Here is a 19,125-nt window from a genome sequence, read left to right as displayed (position 1 = left end):
CAATTACTAATTAAAACGCTTTTTTAGGTAACGAACAATGCTAAGAGTAGCACATTCAGTAATACCTCGGTACAGTTGGATCACGATTATTGTAGTAGTCTTCCCAACTTCTCTGTCCATACTAAGAGCTGTAATAATAACAGTAAGTTATTTAACAATGGACAATCCAACAATAGCAAAAAACTATCTCAATTAAAGATACTAAAATTTCTGTATCTTGTTTGTAGAAACTACGAAACCTATATCTATACAAAAATCGAGCCAAAATAAGAATTCGAGCATAATTGAGGAACGTCAGAATAGTCTCACTTCAAATGTATACTACAATTTGAAACCGGTTAATGGCATTAATAGGAAAGCTCACAAGTTAGCAGCCTTACAAGATAAAGTCAAAGATAATTTGCTTGAAAATAATCATGAAGATTATCAAAAGGAGACGCTTTTAAAACAATCTCATGACTCAAGTAATCCATCAGTTGTTAAAAATATAAATTCGAACGAATCTTCCACATTTTCTGCCACACTTCAAATGCCCATTCGTTCAGCTTTAGCTAACAGAATCTTGCAATCGAGTGGTATGTTACCTAAAACAAATATTGTACAAACGAGTTCTAAAACACAGCGTATGATTTCTGTACTGAAGAATCCGCCAAACGCATCACAATCACCGTTGTCAACAAATAAGTCTAATGAAAATATAGTGACCACTACAAATAGTTTAAACAACGAAGTACAAAATATAAATGTACAGAGTACTCAAAACACGTTGCTAGAAGTGAAGTTGCATGAAGAAATAAAGACAGATCTATCTCGTAGAGTCAAAATAAGTTTTGAAGAATATCGAATTAGGAAAACATCAAATAAATCTCCCACTCAGATTCCGGATCCGACGGAAGTAGTGCATATCTATACTGCTACCACTATGACAGAACTCATAATCAAAGATGATGGTAGTGTTGAGATTTGGTGTGTAAGAGATATATTTCCAGTCATTAAAAAGAAATCAGAGATAGAAGCAGAAAAAAACAAGCCAAAACCACCTACTTGTGATGCAGAAACACAAACTTACGAAACTATGTTTGAATTTTCCACAAACGCAGTGACGGATGTTATGGAGAAAGATGAAAAAAAGTAATGTATCAAATATTAGTCTTATTAAGCTTTATTAGATTTCACGACGAACCTTCTTATTCGAGTGTTCCTTGTGTCCAAGACGAGCCAATTGTTTTAACAACGCGAATAATCTGCTCAAAAGATTTTATTTATATTAAATAATGATGCAATATGATAATATTGTGACAACTACATACATTTAGAAAAGATTTTTTTTTTAAACTGATCAGTTTTAACACATGTTTTTAATATAGTCCTTTTTGTCTCTTCCCTGAGAAAAATTATTGTGAAATTTTATAAGAATTTTTTCATTTTAATTATAATAATTTGTATAATATTATATAGGGAGGAAAGTACAAAGAAGGAAGAACAAGAATCCTGCAAAAAACTCTCTCGCAGTTTAAGTCGATCTAGATCAAAAGACAAAAGTAGGAATAAGACGAGCAGAAGCAGGAGCAGAAGCAGGAGCAGAAGCAGGAGTAGAAGCAGACGTAGGAGCAGAAGTAGAAGCAGAAGCAGAAGGAGTAGAGACAGAAAGAGAAATAGAAGCTACAGCAAAAGTAAAAGCAGAAGCCGAAGCCGAAGCAAGAGCAGGACTAGAAGTAGAAATAGAAACAGAAGCAGAAATATTAATACACGTAGTAGAAGCACAACCAGAAGCAGAAGTAGAAGTAGGAATAGAAGTCGGAGTAGGTCTCGTCGACGTAGCAATACCCGCCGACGAACAATAAGTCATCGACGCAGTTCTGTCAGCTCAACCAGCAGTTATTCATCTCGCTCACCTTATTCAACGAAATACTCACATTCACGTTCCAGTTCTCGATCCCGCAACCGATCTCGATCTAGATCCATATCCAGATCCAGATCTAGATTTACCAGGCAACATTATTCCAGTCATTCAAGGTATGTAACGAAAGAATGATTCTAAGATAATTACATTTCCTCGAATCAGCCTACATCTCTCTACTTTGACAATCTTAATTTTAAAATTGAACTAATTTTTGCAATTAAAATGGATTCTTGGATGAATTTGGAGACGATATTTCTTTTAACAAAAATAATGAAAGACTTTAAATAAAAATGTTAAAATAAAATTCTCATTTTAAATCAGTGAAAGAATATGTGGCTTTGTAAATTAATTTAGGTAGACGAATACTTAGTGCAATCTGTTTGACTTACTGAAACTTAATTTACAAGGAATTTTGTTAATTATTTATAATTTTGAAATGATTGCCTCTTTGATTTAAAAAAAATAGAATTTAAACTCCAAGGTTAAATAGAAAAAAAATCATTGAAGTTAAAATAGCAAGAAATTTTATATAAATTTAATTATTTTAATAAGCATTTGCTTATTAATATTTATTGAAATAATTAAATTTATATAATTCCTCGCTATTTTAACTTCAATGAATTTTTTATTATTCGCTTATTGAAATAATTCATTCCAAACAAGTAAGTAAAGTTATATAGATAAGTATAATAATATAAAGTATTAAGTAAAGTTAAGGATACATTAAATTACGAATAAGGTTGATTTAAATATAAATGTTTCAAATTCTTATAGAAATTATAACAGTAGGTCTCCCCCGTCTTCGAATAATTTTGGTAGAAATAGATGGTCTGATCATCGAGGAAGAAATCCCAGCGATCTTGAAAGACCTTATATGTATGAGAGATCATATTCCTTCGTTACCACCAATCATTATAGAAGTCGCAGGTAAAACATGTTTTTTGAGCTACATGAGATACATGATTTTAGACATAGAAACGAATATTTGTTTAACAAATTTCCTACTATAATTTATTACATTGTGTTCAATGTTAAATAGCGTGTCGCTATTTATTGAAGAGCTTATTTCCATAATGTCTTATAATTAATTTTCTATAAAATATTTATAAAATTATATATTTTTTCCAAAAATTAAGAAAAAATGAACTTATTTGTGGAAACTAAATTTTTCCATTGGTGTCAATTAACTATGCGCCCTAATAGATAGCCGTATATGTAAAATCCTATTAACATAACAATACAAGTTCGAACGAAGATCCTTTCATTATTTTTATAATTTGTTTCTAGTAGATCGCCATTACGTCCTTATCACAAACCCTATGAATACACTTATAACAAAGTAAAAAAGAAGGAAATAGACGAACGGAGAGTGTTATATGTGGGACGCATAAACGAAGGAATTACCAAAACTGATCTACGTAGAAGATTTGAGGCCTTTGGACCTATTGTAGATGTTAGTTTACATTTTCGTGAACGCGGGTATGTGTCTTTACAATTCACTTTATTATTTTCTTAACATTATATCATTGACTTGATTATTTTCTTAAAATTACTATTCTCATCTACAATATATGATTGATTTCAGCGATAATTACGGTTTCGTCACTTTTGAGTACAGAAATGATGCGTTTGAAGCTAAGGAGCACGGTAATGACAATCCGTCTTTACCTAGATATGATATATGCTTTGGAGGTCGTAGAGCCTTTTGCAATTCCACGTATGCTGATCTTGGTAAGAGAGAATTAATTACATTATTAATATATTGTACATATATATGTACAAAGTATTATTGTCTGATGCTAATGGCAATTATATTTTCTTAACAGACGATATGAGGAGTAACACTCCGAGATTGTCTCAAGGAAATGAAGAGGCATCCTTCGATTATCTCTTAATGCAAGCCAAAAACATGATGAAAGAAAATAATAGAAAAGCTTGACATACGTATTGTCTAATAGTTTTAAATATAGTTTAAACAATAGTATGAACATAATTAAAGTAAATTGAAAAAAGAAACGCACCTGTATCTATCCTTATGCATACGGTGCATGTATACAGTGTGTTTCGGTGCTGCTCCTTTACTACAGTAAATAGTAAATATTAAGCCGCGTACTCACCAACGGAGCGAGTACGAGCGTGCAACAACGAGCGTTCGCTCATATTCACACAAATGCTCACTCGTGTTCGATCGAAATATTTGCCCTACGTCCATACTGGCACAAATTCGCTTCTGTTTAAAATTTGACGAACAATGGTATGAGAATGGTATCAAGAGACACGGCAGTATCTCACGCCAAGCAGCGCCAAGTTGTATGTAAATCATTTCACCTTTGATTCTAGCTTTTGAAAAAATATACACTTAATTTATCAATGCTTTATTCCTTAATCGAAGTTAACAGAATTCTTTTTTAATATTTATCGACTATATATATGACTATATATATTTACATATATATCTCATTATATATGTACATATATGATTATATATGATTATATATGATTATATATGATCATATAGAGACAAAATTCATATATAATTGCATTATATATAATCATATATATTTATATATAATTATATATAATCTTTTTTTCCCGGGTTTGCAGTTGATCCAAAAAGTGATAGCGAGCAGATCGTATAATAGCAAGGACTCTTTGCCGTTTCCTTTTAATAACACAAGAAGTGATTGTATTTTCTTTTTAATTTCTGTTAATTTTCTGTTCTCATTAATGCAGCTAATTCTTTCTACGCATCTTTTTTTTCATTTTTTACTTTATAATATTTATTAATAGCATCCCACAATACGGGATGGATTCTGTAAGCCTCTATGAGTTTGAAATTTTTATCATTTGGCCATTCCATATTGGACAGCCTTTCTGACCGAAGACACGAAATAAACTGGTCGCCGAACAGTCGAATTAAAGGAACGGTCGTTCACATCGGATAGGCGTGAACACATCTTTCCTTTGATGTCCCAATATTAGCCGGATCATTCGCAAGCACGAGTGAGTTTAATTGTCTACTCGCTCGTGTTCACTAATCCGTACATAAACGATTATTGAATGCGAATGCTCGTTCCATTGATGAGTACTATATGGTTTTAGGAGCGTACAAGCATTTGAAATTTTCGGATATCCAATACCTTATACGGATTTTTTAATGTCTTTAATTATTTCCTTAACAGTAAAAATATTTATTTTCTTATAAAAATCACATATATTGTAATTATGATAATTAGTACCATTCCACATTTTTACCCCATTTTTCCTTTGTCTCTTTCTCCAAATCCCAAAACACTTCTATAAGTTCTCCACACCAAAATATTACTAAATTTTCCACAAAATAAATGATAAATTTTATTGATTTTTGTGGTTACGTAATAAGGTACGGATAATCGAAAATATTCATATGATTATTAATCAGATTTAGCAAGTACCTGATCTTTGTGAGAGTAATCGAACTTGAATGATCACGAACTTTGCTATCTGGACAGCTTTAGGAAAAATGATATGACGAGAGGCAAAATTTGCCTTAATATAGATATATTTCTGAATTTGTAGTAACGTGATTGTGAAAAAGCAATGAAAGATAAAGTGCAGAGATTTACTTTAAAAGATTCCACGTATTGATTCCATATGTGCAACTAATGTGCAATCAAATGTGAATATACGTGGAAGTTAGATTATTTATAGCTAGGACATTTTTAAATATGCAAGTCGAATTTTTTTTATAAATTCTTTGACCCTTAATTATGTTCAAATATTATTTATTGCTTCTTTCATGATTTTTCATAGTCATTTTAAAACAAGACGCTATATCAATATTTCATGTTTATTCTTTCTTCATGTCTATTCATATATATCATTTATTTCTTTATATGTCTATTCTGTGCAAGCTAAAATTAGTCAAGAATTATCGTCATTGTTTTATTAAATATTAACTTAGTTACCCGATTGTGATATCGACTAATCTTCGACTCAATTACGTAGCTCGAGCGATAGCAAAGAGAACTCTATAGAATTTTAATTAAATTACATGTGTCAAATATGTCGTATATTTGACCGCGAAAAATATCTACTACTACTATATATACTATATATAGTATATATAGTATACATAGCCCGAATTATTTAATGAAATGTAAGCGTTTAGTTACATCTTCGTTAGTTTAATTGTATATTATATACATTATATGCATTCTCTATTATACGATTAATCATTTAATGTTTTACTGCCGTGATCAACTATTAATTAGAATCATTGATTAGAAACAGATTTTCCAGCGAAGGCAAAACAATGAGATAATCTTGGTCTTGAAAAAAAAATTGTGAAAATTTTATCGTATAAACTAAATTTCATCATAATAATTGTTAAATTGAATCTATGTATATACGAGCAATTATTGTTAAATACATGCATATTAAAAAGCACATATATTGTGATTATGATGATTACTACCATTCCACATTTTTATCTCATTTTCCCTTTATCTCTTTCTCCAAATCCCAAAACACTTCTATAAGTTCTCTACACCAAAATAGAAAGTAAATTCGAAATTTACGATCTAATAAGTTTTCTTTACACTTACTTCATGCATAATCATATAGTAACAATAACTTTATGATCGTAAGCAGCTGATGGTGTACACTCGAAGTTCTTTATCATCCAAGGATGTAAGAGTGATTGTTGCTTCATGTAATGGAGGAGTTGTTGGTAGAACATGTATAATCATTGGAACTTGCTGGTTGGACAACCTCACATCTAGACATACATGTATACATAATCAAAATCTCTATTTTTACTGGAAACACATAAGATACATGCAAATTGAAATATACATGTATTATAGGGACAATGAATATATATAAATATATTTATCTTATCAAACTATACTATCGAGCATGGATGAAAAGAATTATTTCTTGTCGTGTAATGCCAAACAAATTCATATGATTCTTTGCCTCTTAATTAATTAAATTAAAAACAAAATTACATCCTATTCTTGCATCTTCAAAACTTAATTCTTGAATTTTCTCTAGATTTTTAATAGTTTGCAATTAAAAAGTTGTTGCAGGGGAACATTTTAGTTACATAAATATCGACTCCAAATTATTCAAAGATTTCATGGGTGAATAATAGTAGAAGGCAATGATATATTTTCGCATTTTTGAAAACGATAACAAAGATAAATTAAGTCTATCCTTTTAAATGTACTATCTTGTGTATACAATGGAAAAAAAATCAAATTAAGCATACAGTCTGAATCTTACTTGCCTTGTATAGTGAAGCATTCTGGTAGAATAAGAGGACTCAATTTGTCCGAAATTGTAACTTTATATGTGACGGCAGTATTAAAAACATGGACAAATTCCAAAGCTGCGGAATCAACGTCATCTCCCATCAACCACTTTATTAATCGTAGCTCGATATGGGTATCTAAAAACAACAAAAGAGAGGAATTAGAAATTGAGTAAAAAAGGTAGCAACATAAAAATGACAATTATTTGTCCACGTGACAAAATAAATAGACTACCCAGTGAACATAATGTTTCAAATCGGGGACATAAGACGTCTTAAAGACGTTACATCATTAGACGTCTTGAAGTCGTTTAATGACGTCTTTAAGACGTCATATGTTCCGAGTTGAGATATGCGTGGTGTCTGAGTATAGAGTTACGAATAAACTAAAAAGATTCGGCTAAATAATAAGCATTTTAATATCTTTGGTTGTTATACGATTCACTAGAATGACGTACTTAAGTATTTGGACCAGAACAGACGTTCCTTCGATTCAAGAGTTTTTTGAAACATCTGAGCTACACATTTCCGAAGCTGAACATTGCAGGATGGTACAGGTAAGCTGACGTTAAACGGACAATTGTCTCTTACGCCACTTCGCTGATTTGAGCAAATGCATTCACCTTGAGCGGTCCACTCGACAACGAGGCGATCGTTGACCGACGTTTGCCAAACCGAATTTATCTGTTACAATCAATAAGAAACGTATAATTTTATTGAATCATCGGTGCATCTTTAATTTTTTCCAAATTCTAAATATTAAGTTAGTGCATATAAAATGTTTTGCTAATTGAAGATATTAGGCTTGTTCGTTTTAGCTGAACTTCTTGCACGGTTCATCTTTCCTCTTTTTCTTTTCACAATGGAGAGAAAAAGAGAAAAGATAAACTGTGCAAGAAGTTCAGCTAAAACGAATACAGATTTTTTTGAAAATGGTTTATTCATTGTACATAATTGTTGGGAGAAATGTATTGATGCCAATGGAGCTTATTTCGATTAAATAAGCTATCTTTAAAAAAATATATATTATTATAATTATTTATTAAAATATTTAACACTTTATATGCACCAACGTAATATATTTTCTCCACATTTTGAATCACTTAGACGACCTTGTATTTTTGTCTGTCGTAAAAAAAAACAATTCGCTCGTACTTGGATAATGAAGTCGCCCGTTTTTGCTTGGAAGATCAACCAAAACGTTCGTTGCTTGGGTGTGATGCACGCCACACTGATCGATAACTGCGCCTTTGATGCACCCTCAGCGACGACTATTGATTCCTGATTCAGGAAAAGTCTTCTTGGTATTTTCCTGGCTCGCAATTCGCGCCATCGCGTTATTTTTAGGGTCGCTAAAAATATGTAGGTTACGATTATGTCACATTATATCTCCATATATTGTTATATCTGTATATATTATAAGATTAATAATATTCTGATTATTAAATTATTATTACTCTGTTAAAATTTGTTGTGTCAAATTATACTTAATTTAAGTCATTTTTAACCATTTCTATAGGTCGCCATTGCTCCTACTTAATATGTCGTTAATTTAACTAAACCAAGCAAGTTAAAATAATACTATTTTGTGTTAAAATAATAAATTTCGACATGTTAGTTAAAAATAAAATGTTATTTAATTCAAGGCATTTGTTTAAAATTCCATCCTTTAATATTTAACAGTGTATCTTATATCGTTTATCATAAAATTAAGATTAATAAATTAGCTTGGAACATATCAAACGTCAAATGCAACTATTACAAATTACTAATATAGACAGAATTTCTTTTTAAACGTTTTTCAAAATAAAGATAATATAGGTAATAAAATAGTTGAGCACGTTGCATTTTGCACGAGTTTATACGAGATAACTTTTAACAGATATGGATTGTTATCGGGTTTTTATACTGGAGAAACGTCGATAAGTTCTTCGTATTTACGGAAGTACGCGAGTCTTGAAAATCTTCGATATTTCAAAGATTCTATTTTTTCTTACAGGGGTGGTTCGGCCGTTCGTCCGTCATCCATATTTCGTATTCTGCCGCGTTTTGGTAGGGTACATTGATTTTCAGATTCGTTTCGACAATCTCGTACAGTTTGCTGCGTATAGTATACTCGCTCGCAATTCCCAGATTATCGATATGACCCTCCAAGACGATAGTCTGATTCCTTCCGAAATACGGTCCCATAGCCCGTCCGCAAAGCACCAAGTACGCTGTTGGTGAATTAATAAATCCAATGTTACACGCGAGAGTGTTGTGTTAAAGAAATCTCATTAAGTCATCTTGTCGAGTTAAACGTCCTGTACAATCCGGGTGAGGATTTGGGAGCTTAAAAAAATAATTTAAAATAAGTTTATACTTCACCTCTGTTTTTCCGTATTTTCTTGGCATGAAACTGTATTTGTATTTGGCCGCTGCCGTGCGCGTTTAAACGCAAGACCGATACGGGCTTCAGGATGGTAAAAAAACGATTGACATCGTTTACGAGCAACAATAAATAATTCACAATGTTGTCCGTCGGATTCGAAACGCTTATTTGCTTTGTTACGGTTTGGGACAGTGGACAGCTAAATTTGATCTGTAACAATAAAACAAATAAAAGTGATGTTGCTCAATTTACACGCGTGATATGAGACTATGTGTTTCAGGATTAAAGTCTTCCATTTAGAAAGTATTAGTAAAAAAGTATTATAAAGTATTATAACATAAAATATAAAAGTGATGGTAAATTTATAATTTTTATATGCACAAACCTTGGCGCGAGGTACGTACGTCGGTAAAACTTGGAAAAGATGGACGACCAGCATTAGTATTTGCACTTGATTCGGATTAACTAATTGCATTGGCGTAATTATGAAGCCAAGTCGTATTTTCCTCCAAGCGGTGACTAGACAAATAGCGTTATGCAACATCTGCAAAAATTATGTAGTTTGTACCCAATATAATTAGAATTGTATTATGATTTAAGATTGAAGATAACGATAATTTGTTAAATTATTACAACTGTCAATTTAATATCGTGTTCTTTGTTCTATAATTCTATACCTTCTTCTTCGTCTTTCTAACAGTCATGGTAAATTGCACAAAATTAAAAAAATAATGCCGTTTACAAAAATTAATTTCAAAAATTTAACTTAACTAATTAAATCTACCGTCCAATCGTAACTTTTCTACTTCGTCCGTCTTGTTATTTATTGTGCAAATTTTCAGTATTTTCTACAACTAAGAATGAAATAATGATATCTGTCAAAAATAGCGTTCGTTATAATGTCCGTTGCTTTAACATTCGTGTGACCAAAATCTTATTGATTCACAGTTAGTTCTAACTGGATCTCGAGTTTTAATGCGCACAATTTTGACATCGTTCTCTTGTGATAGTCCCTCTCAAAAGTTCCGCGCGCCGGGCGAGAAAGACTGCTGTACGCAGTGCCTCTCTGGACTCTGGAGAAGGGAACTTTTTGCTATGGTTGTACGCGCACACATAGCGACGCTCTATCTGTATACGCGACACTAGCTTACGTCGGAGAGAGCATGCACAGTGTTGCCGTCGCCGCTGCCGTCGCGCATGCTTCTCTTTTTCGTACGCCATCGAGGCGTTTTTTCGAGCCGGCCGAAAAAACACCTCGATGGCGTACTTTACACAGTTATTTTTCGAAAACGAGTACCGCATGCCCTAATGTTCGAAGTTGTATAATATTTCTTATATATTAATGCATCATATATTAGTTTTTAAAAAACATCCTAAGAAAACTTTTTTCACAATCAAACAAAATGTCCGTTTTGTAGAGACCTGCACTCATATGGATCCTATGTTAAATATTGAAACTTTGAGGTCGAATATCTCAAAATTTAACCCCGCAACGAATGTTGCACTTTCAGCCACGTATAGAGGACCTTTAAATTGACGTATGGTGTAAATTTCAAGGACATTCTAAGAAAAGTGATTTTTGAGAGAACGTCCTTAATCATTAATGTATAAATTAATATGAGTTTCTTTAGGTATTGCTAAAGTCAAATTCTCGACACTGAATTACTTCTTGTTTGTTTCTCGGGCAAATGTACAAGTTGCTGAAGCATTCGTCGATGAGATAGGGACAGTAGGCCGCGGTAGCCGCGATTAGCACGAGGCTATCTGACAGATCATAATTAAAATTCTGGATCGTGCGACGCTCGGCCACATCCTGCTTTTCTCGCAGACTCAAGATTACACGGCGATCGGTCATCCAATCTCGCGCACGCTGTTGCTCGTAATGATACTGCAACCAAGCCAACAGAAACTTTTCTTCCGCGCAACGATCATCGGAAGCGAGTTCGCAGCTTGGCGAATTTGCGATACTCTGAATGGCTCTCTCGTGTAGGTCGTATTGCCTCGGCAAACTAGGAAATGCATACCCAATTAGAGATGCGATTGTAAAATTACGTAACGCAATAACGAACCTCGACGTAGACGATACTATCGATTCCCGATACACCGTGGATCTCCTCGAGGTAGGCGGCGACGTCCAGAATTTACGCTCATGTATTCCACGGAGCACGAAACACTTGTACGTCTGCGAAATCACATCCAACCAGGATTGCTTATTTCGCGACTCGAATAATTGCCGCGGCAGTCGTTCACGTGGCACACAATTCGTATTGAAAAGCCTTTTTCTTCGTGCCTGTAACGTAATTAATCGTAGACAGATAGATCTTCATGGAACTGTAATTTAGCTAAAAGTTTCTCCCGTATTTTGGCCTTTAATGGATTAAATCTCGTTATTGCCACTTGAAAAAGCGAGATTATATATAAGCTCGTATAGCTTATAACTAACATTGTTTTGTACGATGTCAGTGCTAATTAGATAATCGTTGTAATTTAGAAGAAATTGCGGCGAAACGTGAACTAAATACGCTCCTTGAGACAGAAGAAAGTCGAGTATCTTCTTATATAACTGGAGGATATAATCGATTCTTTCAATATCATTTTCAGGTAACAGTTGCTTCGACCTTGAACGAAGAAACGATGTACTCGAGGAAGCATGTACAATAATTCATGAATATTACAATATTACAATTCTCCCAGATAAGTACGAATATTTGGTCCTACAAGCGATTCGAGGACATCGATGAACGATAGCATAGGCACACCGTTTTCCCGTTTAGAATTTCTCACGTATGATCTTTTCTTCATGTGGAGGTACGAAAAAGCTGCCGTAATGCCGTAAGGAATGTTTGGATAAAAACAAAATTTCAATGGTCCCGAATACATCCATTCTTCCATAATCGTCATTATTCTCCCCATATGTTTCTCGTAATCGCTAATAAAAATAAATACATGAAAGATATTTGCAACAGTCATATTACATTTTATAATATCTATAAATTAAATTTGCTTTTGCAGAATTTTAATTAACTATCATTAAATTGACGGTTCCTAAATATTCAATAAATCCTTATAAAATCTGGAAGGATATAAAAGATTCACTGATTGTAACTTAAATAGTAAAACATTATTTTATACACGCTTTATTACATTTTATTCTATGCATTTATACTTTCTTAAATAAATATTTGTGTTAATTTTAACTGCCAACTAATTGCCTTAATCATTAAAGTAATAAGATCTGCTTTATGTTAAGCTTCAGTTTAAAGAAGAACAATCTAAAGTCACTTTTAAGCTCTTCCAGTCATACAAATTTATCTTTAATGGCTATAATTCAAGACGTCTTAAGTTCTTACACTAAATATGACAAATAGGACAAATATAAATGTTGTTTCTCATTTTTCGTAACTTACTCTTTTTGATTACTGGCGGGATAACTAAGATGCAATAATCTTTCGGAGAATTTGCAGTCCCTCGTTCCGAAAGCCATAGTAAGCGCGGAAGGTCTTTTGCGAATCGATACTCGTTTACCGTTATCATCCAGCGTCCGTTTTCCATCTACTTGAATATTCTCATTACCTATTCCATTATCATTTCTTTCTTTATTCCAATGCAACTTCGAATCTGTCGTTTTATCGACAAAACTTCTGCTTTGATCGTTAAAATGCTGCGATGTAATACTGAGTCTTGATTCGAGTAATTCGCTCTGAATTTAAACAGGTAGGTTATATTAATAAAATATATGCAAATGGTTTTGTTCTATTATCAAAACAGATACTTCAGAAAGATATAAAAACACACTAAAGTCTATAATATTACAACATATTCTTGTCTGAATAAACGATATTGTAAGAAAGACTATGAGAAAGTACGAACCATAAAATCGTAATCATTTTTATCAATTCTGAAGAACGAAAATTAGAACTGACATAATTCTGATAAAATCAATCTTCAATGGCTTACATAAGAAGGATTTTAAACGGTCTATTGTTACAACGCGTCAGAATTCAGGATGACATTTTATTCATCTCATACTCCGTATTGTTATATATGTATGAGTGTCGTATATTAAGCCACTTTAAATAATTATCTATATCTATAATTTGTATTAAAACCCAAGATAAAATTTTAATTATAATTTTATGCACCGCGTAACAGAAAATGTACTTGAAGAACTAAAATACACGCATACACATTAAAAAACACACGATATATAAAATTATAAGCAGAATTCTATTTTGAAAAATCTGACGCGAATTATTCGATCGTTTAAAGTGAGCTTTACGGGACACGTAAAGTAATAAAGAAATTTTGTCATATGTTATTAAAATGGATGTCAATTGCGGCCTTTTGTGATTTATTCACGAATAAATAAATATTATCGCGTATCTGCGATATCAAAAACTGAATTTAGCAAAATTACATCGTCATTCTCTGAAGTATTTGTTACATGGCAAATCGAAAAAGTGAAAAAATAGAAACGCACGTGTCTGCGTGTGCGAGAAATTCCTTCATTATCGTAATCGTCCTCGTCTGTTGCGCTATCCGATGATACTAATGGACACGAGACATGTTTATCCAAATATCTGCCGTATGTCTTATCAAAGGTGGGCTTCATGGGATACATGTACGTCGTTAGTAAATTATTATCCGCTGTGGCATACACCGTTAAAAAACACGCGGCAAGTGCGCGATCGTCCGAAAATTCAATAGTTAAGCAAAACGATATTGGTTGATCACTCTTGAACGTTATTCTTGCTTCAAGTTCCACGTATCTTCTTGCAACAAAAAACAACCTTAAATATTCTCGCATAAAATGTTATTTTTGTTAATTTGATATAATCGGAGAATAATAATAATTCTCGGCTACATAAATATTTAAATATTATTAGTTCACAATTATTTAATCGTTATATTAAAATTTTTTTAACGATACAAATTTGCGAGAAAAAAGTAGTCCAGCTCACGATTGGGGAGAGACAACGTTGCCGTTCGGGAACTCGACGCGCAACAACTCGTCTTTGTAATCACTGCTGCATCGCGTCGTCGCGGTCGTCGTTAAAAAGTTCGGCCGTATAAACGCCGTGTTATCAAAGTGCCTCGCACGGATCCGAAACTTTTCCTCTATCACCGCGCCGAGAGGAACGGCCGTGAAATATATCTCCGTCGGCTCGACGTCGATCGAACTGGCGGGAAACTCGCCGTCGAGACGTAATTTATTGAAGACGCCGTCGTCGGGCTCGCCGCGAACGTATATCGGTGCCTCCGCGCTAAAGCTGCCGCGTCTCCTCGGCTTGAACTCGAGAACGAAGGAGACGCTACCGCCGGGACGTAAAGTACACTCGATCGAGTCTAACGTCCTTCTAATCTCCTCACCGTGAGACCACTCTATGGCGAACGGGCACTCAGCTTTGTTAAATTCCTCGATGTTTATCGACATCGCTATTTCCCTCGACGTTGCCCGATTCTCTATGAACAATTCTTCGGACAGCTGATGGCGAAGAATGATAAAAAAGCTTGAATAAAAATTAGCTTAAAATGACTGTCAATATAAAATTTACGGTCTACGAAGGCAAACATATTTTATCTCTGTGCATAGAAATTTTTTCTGCATGTTTTTACATGAATCTTTTTGTATTACAGTATTTTTATACTTCTATTTTGAGTTTTCTGTTTTTATTTTATTGGTACATGCGCGGAATCTTACTTCGTTAGTCGCAGCGTTGAATCGGAACGAAAGTTTGCTGAAGAAAATAACGCGGCTAGCCACGGTATAATCGATAGATATAGTCGGCAGCTTATCAGGCAACGGCGTTATGGCAAAACCCGGTAAATGCGCATAATGTGCTTCATGCGATTTCAAAAACTCCGCTGGTCGAATGCTCTTGGGATTCAGCATCGACACCGGACCGAGCAGCTGATTTATCACGATCGGCAAATAGAAAGCGTAGCTGGCCAAATCGACTGGTTGAAAGTGCAGATAAAGAGTTTGACTTGCACCTGGGACGATGGTTATCCCTTCCGTACCTTTTTGTTTATCGAATATATAAATTGCAATCAAATTATTCGATTCATTAGCTAAAATTCATAATTTTTTATTTATCTCGCGATCAAGTTATTAATTGTTAAAGTTATAAATATATGTTTCTTAAAAAAATACTATTCTCTTGTCGAGATACTTTTTACTTTATTATTTTAGGATATATACTGCCATGTTCGCTTACCTACTTCCAAATTTTTACTACATCTATATTTGCCATCCTTTCTAATTCTTCATCGAAGTTATCTTTTACTTCATTATTTTTATACTATCGAGCCCGCTTACCTATCTCCAAACTTTTGCCATTTTCCAATAAAGAGACGTGAAATTCGGGATGTTCTTCCAACAAAACTTGCAGTTTCAATAACGTTGTCCCGACATTTGTGGCTGTTATCTGGTGAGTTTGAAGGGCGTCAATGCTGAGACGTTTTACGTCTATTCGTTGCGGCAGAAGCTTCAATCGCGGAAATGATACGCTGCCATTTATCCTATATAGTAACTGTAGACATCCTTGAATCGTAACGGCAATTGTTGTAGTAAAGCGACAGCAAACGTCGAACGTAAGATACACCTAAACGATAATTAATGTCGTTTGCATATTGCAAAATTTTACTATTTAAAAGAGAGAGAGAGAGAGAGAGAGAGAGAGAGAGAGAGAGAGAGAGAGAGAGAGAGAGAGAGAGAGAGAGATTGATGGAGAACGAGCCTCAAGAATTGCGATACCGCGCGGGGATATCTTCCCTCGTAGCTGATTAACGTTACAGCCGCGTATCAGTGACGCGCTATCTATCTCGTACGTCACCTCGTTGAATTCAAAGTTTTGAAGAACGGCGACCACCCTCGTCGGCAAATTGAGAGGTATTTCCCCCAGATTCGCGTTGTCGCTCGCGAATTCGACCCTCGGTACAAATCGCGGTACGCTAAGTTGCAGGGACACGCGACTTCCGCTCTCGCACTTCATCAACGCTTGAGCGCAATTATCTCTAGCGTTATCGGAGTGCTCGTAGCGCACGTAAACGTGTAACGTAGCGTTACCCCGTACGGAACCCGATCTCGGTTCTATATAGAATCCAGACGCCGCTGGTACTTCCCACCTGTAACAAATTTATTATACTGCGTTGTATTTTAAATTATTCGAGTTGATCTACAAGTTCGAGATTTATCGAGATCACAAGTGAACGCTTAAAAAAAGATTCAATTATTCCTTATAGTTAAGCATCTTCAAAATCTCCCATTATATTGAGATATTGATTCAGAAAGAAGCCATGTCGTATGTATTTCAAACTCGGAAATTAATACTAACCCAACAATCTGTCCGAGAAATCTCTCATTTTTACTCGAAATTTTAAACATACATACATAAATCGCTACTTGCTTTCTCAAATGTTCGCTTGTTACTCTTGTTAGTATACCTATATATTACTTTTCATGTATATAATTTTTTCAATTATTTTGAAACAATTCTTTTATTAGACGAATTATCCTTGTTCACAAAAAAAATGCATTTTACCTGAAACATATTTTTGCATCCAATTTATTTGTAATTCGGACAACAGAGGCCAAAGGTCGATAAACTTCTCCTCTCGACCATTCCTTCCCAAATTCAATCTCTCTTTTGTCAATATACAGTTGCTTTTGAACGATGTAAGCAGTAATATTGAGCTCGAAAGAGTGATTATCGTTAATCACATAATTGATATATCCATTAAACTTGCCAACTCCGTCCGCAAAATACTCGACTAATCTTGTCATTATCGAGTCTGGTTGCAAGATCATTAAGTGGCCTTCCGGAAAGTAGATGCTCTTGGTTGATAAACTTATTAATCGAATCATCACTGGAACGTCGTTCGTATTCTTTACAACCAAACGACGGTAGTTGAAGCTATTCGGTGCTACCTACCCAATTACTCGATGTCCATGATTAAAATAATAATTTAACGAGCTTCTATTAGAATCATCGCTCTTGTTCGTACAGTTTATTATAATTCATGAAATCGATAAAATGTTCAAAAATTTTTATAAATGGTTTCATAGTATACAATTTTTTCTAAAAATTTTACTATAATAAAGAGACAAATAAAAGAGAGAGAAAAATAGAGAGAGAATACATTAAAAATAAATGTTTATGACCTTTATATTATTCCTTTCTCATTGTCAGATGAATAAGATCTCTTTCTAAGATAATAAGTTTCTGAGCAATTTTTTTGTGATTTTGACACTCTTGATCAATTTTATGAGTTACTATATAATATTTTGGATTTACTTACCATTCCAAAGGCGAATGTGGTTGGATAAATGTGGACTTTATATATTTGTAAAGGCGATAAAGGTATCAATACAGCTGCCTTGGTTGTCGAAATCGATTTCTTGAACGGAGATCTTACATTTCCCGCAAATCTACTTATTACTTCCGAATAGTCTTTATATAATAGTTTCCATTTGGGTGAGCGTAGAAGGCGGTTCATAATTTCCTCGTCATCATCTATTATTTTTGTTGGCAAGCTTTTTTTACCTTTATTAAAAATTCAAGTCAATTATTAAAACGTCAGGGAATTCAAATTTTTACCGACTGAATTATTTAACGTAAGCTTACTTAAAAGTCCTTTCTTAGACTTGAAAATAATATTCACCGTGCATTCAACGAAGTAACTTCCGACTTTTATTCTTCCAAAGCGTCGTCTGGACGCGGTCGAATCGTAAGAATCTGCTGCGACATTGAAGAACAACTTGAAGGAAGGTTTAACTGTAAAAATAAATTCTAAGCTGTCTTGCTCAATACTTTGGAGCGGCTCGACGGAATTTCAAAGAAAGACCAGAGACACAAACGGGTTAACAAAATATATATAATTTATTTGTTTAATATGAATATAGAAGCAAAATTTTTGTAGTAATTTACTGCTTTCTTTGCCGCAAACTTTAACGAGAATTTCGATCGACGTTTTCGGCTTGAGTCTCGTCCAATTCGGACAACAACGTGCAGCTGCATTCGGCGCACATTCTAGATATATCGGTGCGACAGCGGAAGGATTTGTCAAGCGAAGTACGCGCTGCGATATCTGACCGACAATTAAGTCTCCGAAATAGAGGGTATCAGGTTCGAGATGCAATTGTACCGCTTCTACCTCACCGTAAAGACAAAGCTTTATTACATCGCAGATTCCTGAATCAGTACTTGATGCACGGGACATTAACATGGATGAAATTTCCATCATTGATTCTTCTGTTTACAAATATATAACAAAGTAATTAATTACATATATTATTTATTATAACTATTATATGATTACCCGAGAAATTATTCAAAAGATTCAAGAAAAATAATCTAAAGACTCATTTAAAACACACAAATATAAGCTATATTTCTTAATAAATCTTTTTAAAATACAAATTATTGGAAAAAAATCACTCACGTATATAAATTCTTTGTGATAATGAATTATCCATTGCAATATCCTTTACAGACTCAATCCCTGGAGAAATATTATTTAAATAAAGATTTATTCAGTTGACTGCAATGCAAA

The 19,125-nt window shown here is 33.8% G+C and overlaps 2 protein-coding genes across 7 annotated transcripts in view; one reads left to right on the top strand and one right to left on the bottom strand.

Moving 5' to 3' along the window:
* LOC139773679 (uncharacterized) overlaps nt 1-6,331 on the top strand; it is a 21,499-nt gene extending 15,168 nt beyond the window's left edge. For 4 of the 6 annotated variants that reach the window (XM_071708298.1, XM_071708303.1, XM_071708304.1 and 1 more), the window contains exons 9-15: nt 28-142; nt 228-1,131; nt 1,459-2,016; nt 2,678-2,830; nt 3,191-3,382; nt 3,489-3,634; nt 3,730-6,331. In XM_071708298.1, coding sequence (XP_071564399.1) covers nt 28-142; nt 228-1,131; nt 1,459-2,016; nt 2,678-2,830; nt 3,191-3,382; nt 3,489-3,634; nt 3,730-3,842 — 2,181 coding nt within the window. In that variant the 3' untranslated portion in view covers nt 3,843-6,331. The remainder of the gene's footprint in view (nt 1-27; nt 143-227; nt 1,132-1,458; nt 2,017-2,677; nt 2,831-3,190; nt 3,383-3,488; nt 3,635-3,729) is intronic. The other 2 variants (XM_071708300.1, XM_071708299.1) reach the window with 2 other exon arrangements.
* On the bottom strand, nt 3,386-19,125 carry LOC139773611 (cilia- and flagella-associated protein 47). The gene is made up of 22 exons (XM_071708163.1): nt 19,015-19,125; nt 18,501-18,824; nt 18,218-18,347; nt 17,872-18,106; nt 17,115-17,500; nt 16,311-16,698; nt 15,890-16,175; nt 15,272-15,591; nt 14,532-15,055; nt 14,051-14,339; nt 12,978-13,270; nt 12,254-12,499; nt 12,014-12,188; nt 11,237-11,860; nt 9,956-10,114; nt 9,567-9,780; nt 9,197-9,415; nt 8,355-8,551; nt 7,658-7,883; nt 7,176-7,337; nt 6,490-6,662; nt 3,386-3,630 (listed from the first exon to the last, which is right to left on the bottom strand). Exons 1-21 carry the CDS (start codon nt 19,046-19,048, stop codon nt 6,520-6,522), a joined length of 5,574 nt encoding a protein of 1,857 aa, XP_071564264.1. The 5' UTR covers nt 19,049-19,125; the 3' UTR covers nt 3,386-3,630; nt 6,490-6,519.

The sequence above is a fragment of the Temnothorax nylanderi genome, unplaced genomic scaffold (assembly GCF_030848795.1).
Source record: "Temnothorax nylanderi isolate EJ_2023f unplaced genomic scaffold, tnyl_v1.0 TNYL_tig0065_pilon, whole genome shotgun sequence".
Classification (NCBI taxonomy): Eukaryota; Metazoa; Arthropoda; class Insecta; order Hymenoptera; family Formicidae; genus Temnothorax; species Temnothorax nylanderi.
This window is presented reverse-complemented; position numbering and strand designations above follow the sequence as displayed.